The sequence below is a fragment of the Sinocyclocheilus anshuiensis genome, unplaced genomic scaffold (assembly GCF_001515605.1).
Source record: "Sinocyclocheilus anshuiensis isolate Anshui unplaced genomic scaffold, SAMN03320099.WGS_v1.1 scaffold187, whole genome shotgun sequence".
Lineage (NCBI taxonomy): Eukaryota > Metazoa > Chordata > Actinopteri > Cypriniformes > Cyprinidae > Sinocyclocheilus > Sinocyclocheilus anshuiensis.
Window position 1 is genome coordinate 65,548 of NW_015552537.1, and position 7,334 is coordinate 72,881.

The following is a 7,334-nucleotide window of genomic DNA, read 5'->3' on the forward strand; positions in this document are numbered from 1 at the left end:
GTTTAAGCGGTTGTTGACATCGTATCTAAAATGTGATTTAGTCAAAAAAAAACAAAAAAACAATAGCGTTACCACTCTAATATGTCTTGCAATATCCGTGCGTGCAAAGCTTCTGCGCGATCCTCTTGCTCCATATTCTCTGGGTCTGAGTCCAGTTCAAATTGATATGGCAATATTGACGCCATCCTTATCTACACCGGAGCAGACGGAACTTGCTGCTTTGGCAAGGGGCGGGGCAGTAACGAAACACCGCCAATCACAACGCACTGGGACAGCTAACCAATTCGTTTTTCGGAAGGCGGGCCTTCATCAATCCCGGAACTAATCGAGCCGTTTGTGCTAGTGATGGGAAGTTCGAATCATTTTACCGACTCGGACCTTTGAGTGTCGTTCAGCAAAATGAACGAATCTTTTTTCGAGTCAATTCGTTCATTTAATCAAAATAGAATTAAAATGTTACGTGTTACTTCCCTAACACGTCTACTACTTACGCAAACGTTGATCACACTACAAACAATACAAAATTATAATGCTATAAGAAACAGAAAAGATTACCGAAATTTACTGGAAATGTTCCACCTTTTTGCAACCCTATTGTTAAATGACTGACTGTCAGATGAAGAAATTATCCAAAAATGCAAAAAGATCAGCACTGTTGATCCCAAGAACATTTAATAGATTGACATTTAAGTAATTATGAAATATTTTTGCTGACATTCTTGTGCGTTGTTTATGATATTTTTTGGTCACCTGATTTACATTAATTTTTGGATATGCATGCTATCAACATTTAACATTTGAAAAAGTTATTAAAAGCATTAATCAATTAAATGTTCTTTAACATTTAATAAATTATTAAATATTCTTGGGAGCAAACGGTGTCCTTTTTCTTCTTTGGTCAGGCATGATGTGTATTTCTTTGTGCATGCTTTGTTTAACATTTGAAGAGCACTGAATAAGTGTCTTAAATGGGACACATCACAGTTTTGATTCATTTTTAAATCCTTCTTTTTCCCCTAAAATCCACCTATGATGTTATGACGTTGTTTCATTAGTCATAATTTATTTGTGAATGATTATTTTCCACCCTCACGATGAACCGTTGGCCAGTGGCATGAGTGTAAATGCAGACGTGAACAGATGGTTACCGCTGGTCTGCTGGAAGCTAGACTCTGGTTGTGTTTGTCAAGACTGCTGAGAGGAAGTTTCACTTTATATTGATTGTGTAATGAACTCTGATCTGTCGATTTGACCCTCGTGAGCTTTGAACAGGACACATGCACATCTCTGATCTGCAGAAATGGTTTATTTAAAAGCTTTGTGTGTGTGTTCTCTCTGCAGATCGGTTTTATGACGGTGACGCTCTTCCCCATCCGGCTTTTCATAGCGGCGTTCATGATGCTGCTGGCCTGGCCATTTGCCTTCATCGCTTCGGTGGGCCGCTCCGAGACAGCGGTGGAGCCGCAGTGCTTATGGAGAAAGTAAAGAGCTGCTCTGCTTCACTTCAGCTGACAGTAACACTACAGCGAGAACCGCTCAAGACAAAGAGCCTTTATTACTCGCTCAGATTCACAACACGTCTTGCCATATTCCCATTACTCATCTGGCTGTAGTGTTTATAGTTTGTCTGTGGTGATGAATTTTACTTCAGATCCTCTATTTCATAAGTCAGGAAGTTGCTGAGAGATCCGATGTTCAGTATGAGAGCAGCGCAGCACAATCACAGCAGAACAGCTTCTGTTTCTGCTACCCGATGCAAATAGAAGAAACGAGGCCTGCCTTAAAGGGGTCGTGAACTGCCTTTTTTTATTTTGTACTGTTCTGAGGTCCACTTATAATGTTATCAAGATGTTTACATCAAAAACATAATATTTTAGCAGTAATAGGTTATTTTCTGTCCTGTTTTGACCCCTCATCAGAGTGCTCTGTTTGAATAGGTGTGGCGGATTGTAGAATCTGAAGGAAACGCCCACTGCTGTGATTGGCTGTAGCATCTTTGCATATGAAATGAGCATTACATGTGGAACTCTCTCGAAAACTTTCCCTGCATTTTTATTTTAACAGCCACCACGATGAACTAATAAATGATTATAGCAATTTATTCAGAAAGGGAAAGTCGTGATGTCACAATTCCCCCGATTTCAAATCCTGGGGTTTCAGAAAAGAATAATTCATATTTTAAACTGGGGAGTTAGTTTTGAGTTCTGAAGCTTGTTTTTATTGCAGAGAAACCTCTTAAGAACATTTTGATTCTCGATTTAATGAGCCCTTTAATATTTTAAAATAGTTTTCGCTTTGGTTAAAAACGCATAAATACTCAGTTCATATCAAATGATCTGTAATAACAGACACAGCAATAGTGAGCAAGTAATAAAAACGGTTCCTCACACTTGTGAGGTGCGGCATCACTGTCAGATCCAATATAGTCGCACAACATCAGCTTTTAGTTTCAATCTTTCTGAAAATCTTGTCGAATTGTGTCTTGTTTGTAAATCAATCTGTGGTAAAATGAGGTGAACAAAGGACCGAGTTCTTACTGACGCGGTCTGGATCTTCATTAAAAAAGTGATGTAGAAGCAGGCGTTGATCTTCTGTGGAGTCGGGGTTTATCCACACTATTACGTCATAAAGTTGCACATTACACAAGCTGTCATTTTGGAAGACTGGCTTCAATATAAGCCGTTTTTAGACTAACGAGAAAGTTTTGAGATCTGAAATTTACGGGATGTTTTTATAGTACTATGACCTCTTAAAAGATCAAGGGATTTTTGATTTCTCAGTTCATGACCCCTTTAAACTCACAGCATCGTTTGAGTGTGTCGCTGTGTCCACATCAGCAAACACAATAGGCTTGTTCGAGATCGAATCACGGTACTTTGATGTCATACGCCGATCGTTCTGCGCAGCGCCGATGCATCTCGAGCAAGCCTATTAATGCTCTCACATCTGTATTTAAACACGTTAGAGTGACACACGTCTGCTTAAATATTAGTATTATGTTGTGGTTCAAAAGTTTGGGGTCAATAAGACTTCTGCTCACCAAAGCTGCATTTATTTGATCAAAAATACAGTAAAAATGTCAAAAAATAAAAAATGTAATTGAATTCCGTGATCAAAGCTGAATTTTCAGCATCTTCAGTGTCACATGATCTTCAGAAATCATTCTAATATGCTGATTTTCTGCTCGAGAAACATTTCTGATTATTATCAATGCTGAAAACACACACACACATGCACGCTGTTGTCCTGTCTATTTCCAGATGCCCGTTGGAAAACACCCCGTTCTGCACAGTAGATCCAGCATCTAATTAAACACTCTTTTAAAGATGCATATTACGTCCAGCAGTGTTTATAAGTGCTGATTAGCTCACACGACCTCACTGAGCTGTGAGATGAGAGAAACAGATCCTGAGCGTTCAGCGGCTCCTCACATTCTGTTCGTTGTTATGCTTTATTAATGCAGATCTGCAGTGTAAAGAATCCCACGAACACTGACATTTTTCACTGACAGTTTTCCCAAATCATTCGGCACTAAAAAGATGGTTTGCACTCAGAGTCATCTTTCATTTTGTTTACACTGATTTAAAAACACATGTATTTAGATGCATTCAGTGACTAACTCACCCTAATCGTTGTAGGAGTAGTTCTTTCCAGATATAGCTGTTCAGGTCATCTGGTGAAAACCTCTGTATTTGTTCTCAATGGTGCGGCTCATAGATGTGGCTCAGAAAGCACTAATCAAACAAAGCCAGCGCAGTGGTCTGACTGACGGTGGATGTGCTGGCTCTTCTGCAGGCTGGTGGACGTGGTGCTGAGGACCATCATGCGGGTCATGTGGTTTGCCGGCGGTTTCCATTGGATCAGCATTAAGGGCAGACAGGCTCTGCCCGCAGAAGCGGCCATCCTCACCCTCGGCCCGCACTCGTCCTACTTCGACGCCATTCCCGTCACCATGACCATGGCTTCTATCGTGATGAAAGCGGAGAGTAAAGACATCCCGGTGTGGGGCAGTAAGTCCTCTGCTCTGTTCTGCTCTTCTCATTCATTCATCATCTTCATCACTTCTTTCCTCATTTTGAAAATGTTGCCGATTTATAAACAGCATTATATATATATGGGTCAAAGACGTTAAGATGTCCGCATCAAAATACATTTACAAAAGTGATTATATGTCCATAGAAAGCACATTAAATGTAAGTAAAGTGTCTACTTTTAAGTTTTCAAATAAGTTTTTTGGAGGATAAAATGTCAAAATTTGGTTGAAATAATGTTACATTGTCATTCAGTGTAGCACAATGTTTATGTAAAAATTCAAACAACATGCTTATTCTGACGTGTACATATTAAAATATATAAAAGAATAAGGGAGCATATTAAATTTGATGTGTTTTAAATGAGTAAAAAATTCTTACTGACAATTGGGCAAAACCTAGGATAGTGGCAAATTTAAAAAATGTAAAATTATAACTTATTAGTATTTGAGGTGAAAGTAATTAGTCTTTTAATATGTCATAAATTGCTTTTTGTTGTAAATATGCCTGACAAGATTGTTACACTGAATGACATTTTAGTGGGTCTCTTCTGTAAATCAGGGGAAAATCTATGACATTTATTTTTTGCTCTGAAAAACAAAATTACATCATTTTTATTTTTTTTTTTTTTGGAAAACAACAACAATTTACAGCAGTATTACACTTATTGTTTTTATGCTTTAACCCTTTTTCGTCTTTGACCCATATAAATGTGTTTTAAGGAAGTCTCTTCTGCTCACCAGTGCTGCATTTATTTAATCAGAAATACAGTAAAAACAGAAACATTTCAAGAAACATTTCTGATTATTATCAATGTTGAAAACAGTTGTGCTGCTCAATATTTTTGTGGACAGGGTTTCCGCAAGTCCTTAAAAGTCTTAAATTTAGTTGCATCAAATTTAAGGTCATAAATAGTCTTAAATGGTACAAGAACGTCTTAATTATGATTTCAAGAGGTTTTACATTTTGGGAGGTAAAGGCAAGAATTGCGATACAGCTTAATGTGACGATTAAACTTCAAAATACTTTATTTTATTTAATTGAATAAACATGAGATCTGCACAAAGTGCTGCCGTTACCGGCGAAACGCTGTATTTCTGCCGTGCTAACAGCGCCACCTGCTGGCAGAGAATTAATGTGCATTTTTAATCAGCCCGTCTGCTGTTTTTGTGCAGACCAATGTGGAAACCACCCATGTTTTTACGCGGAGTTGTAAATGTGAACTAGTGGATTGACAAGAAGATAATGCATTATAAAAATGTAAACAGATAAGTAAAATATATTTATGTGTTATTTAATTAATATAATGATTGATAATAATTGTTTAAATTAATATAATAATTTATGCCTTTGCCTAATCTATTTTCTTAAAAATGGTGTAAAGGCTGAAATGGGAAGTTTATTATTTTATAACACTTTTTCTTTTGGTGAAAAACTGTGTCTGAACTGTAAATCATGCTTTTTACAGTCAATTTACAGTTTAATATGTTACTAACTATAGACATTGTCCTACCCCGCTCATATGGTGTTCATTTTATTTGTGCCGGTCTTAGAAAAGGTCTTAAACTTGAGCTTAAAAACCCTTTGTGGAAACTGATACATTTATTTTTTCAGGATTCACAGATGAATAGAAAGTTCAGAAGAACAGCATTTATTTGAAATTGAAATTTTTTGTAACATTAGAAATGCCTGTACTGTCACTTTTGAACAATTTAATGCATCCTTACTGAATAAAAGTGTTGATTTTTAAATGTGTGTATATATATATATATATATATATATATATATTTAGAGAGAGAGAGAGAGAGAGAGAGCTGATGCGACATTGATGGATCTCGTCAGAAATGCGCGGCTGCAGCTGCATAATAACGAACACACAGGTCTCTTTCTCTCCTCTTTCGGGAAGACACTACTAGCTTATTATTGGTTTTGCTCAAGCAGCTGTGGTGCATATGGTTTTAGGGTTTATTAGTCTGACTGACAGGCAGCAGCCGCTCACATGACAGCGTTCGCATGAACTCCAGTCATTTAGATTACAAATGCCGCAGACTGCAAACTGTAGAAGAGTTAGTCACATTTAACCACGGTTTAGACGAGTTATTCATGATGCAGCATTGAGGCGATTAGGGTTGGGTACCGAAACCCGGTACCAATGTGGCACCGGTACCTATGTAACCGGTATGTACTAGAACCGAATCAGAACGCAGATTTCGGTGCCTCATTTCAGTGCCACTTAAATACTTGAGCGATCGATTGAAATATTTGTTCTCCGAAACGGACGTAAGGATCACCGGCACCGCAAGTGAAAAATAATTTCCCGACTGAGAAAATTCACGAACGCAAGTCGGAAAGCTCTAATAATACAAATTCAACACATCTTTGTAGTAACGAGAGTGTCCATGTTGTTTTCACATTCCGACTTAAAAGCACAACTCGGGGAAATGAGAGCATCGAGGAGCGTGTGAATGCAGTAATTACACTTGCTCTGATGGCAGCAGGTAGATACCGATAGCTAGCTAAGCTAAACATGTTTAAATTAAAATGCCCGGACATGTCCTCTTTTTGGACCTACAAAAATCTGCTGAATCCCGCTGAATCTCTGACCATTGCCGCCTGCTCCCGCATTTAAACTAAAATATGGTCACCCTACTAAAGCTAAACTTCCCTCGTAATGACTTGCAATGAGAAGCGTTTCTAAACCTGTTGCCCAACAAGAGAACACTATAAAGTGTTTACTCCACAACTGCTTCCTTTTGTGATCTGATCTGGCTTCTTGTCACAGAATGAGGCAGAAAATATGTTCTATACTGTAAAAAGCATATGGTAAAAAGACTAACATCTTTGTAGTAACGAGAGTGTCCATGTTGTTTTCACATTCCGACTTAAAAGCACAACTCGGGGAAATGAGAGCATCGAGGAGCGTGTGAATGCAGTAATTACACTTGCTCTGATGGCAGCAGGTAGATACCGATAGCTAGCTAAGCTAAACATGTTTAAATTAAAATGCCCGGACATGTCCTCTTTTTGGACCTACAAAAATCTGCTGAATCCCGCTGAATCTCTGACCATTGCCGCCTGCTCCCGCAACATGTGCTTCGCTCCCGCGATTTTCGTGTCCACTCCTTTAACCATTCTAATATTGTGTATAATTTTGCCGCATCAGGGAGCCGCTCTCAGGATGCGGTGTATTTAAATATTTGGTAACACTTTATTTCGATAGTCCACTTTAGACATTCTATTAACAGTAAGTAACTTTGCAACTACATGTCAACTAGCAGTTAGTAGAGTATTAGTGGACTATCT

At 38.2% G+C, this 7,334-nt stretch overlaps 1 protein-coding gene across 1 annotated transcript in view; it reads left to right on the forward strand.

Moving 5' to 3' along the window:
* Positions 1 to 7,334, forward strand: part of LOC107663803 (lysophosphatidylcholine acyltransferase 1-like) — a 38,237-nt gene that overhangs the window by 18,803 nt on the left and 12,100 nt on the right. Inside the window, exons 2-3 of the mRNA XM_016454149.1 lie at positions 1,342 to 1,481; positions 3,796 to 4,010. Coding sequence (XP_016309635.1) covers positions 1,342 to 1,481; positions 3,796 to 4,010 — 355 coding nt within the window. The remainder of the gene's footprint in view (positions 1 to 1,341; positions 1,482 to 3,795; positions 4,011 to 7,334) is intronic.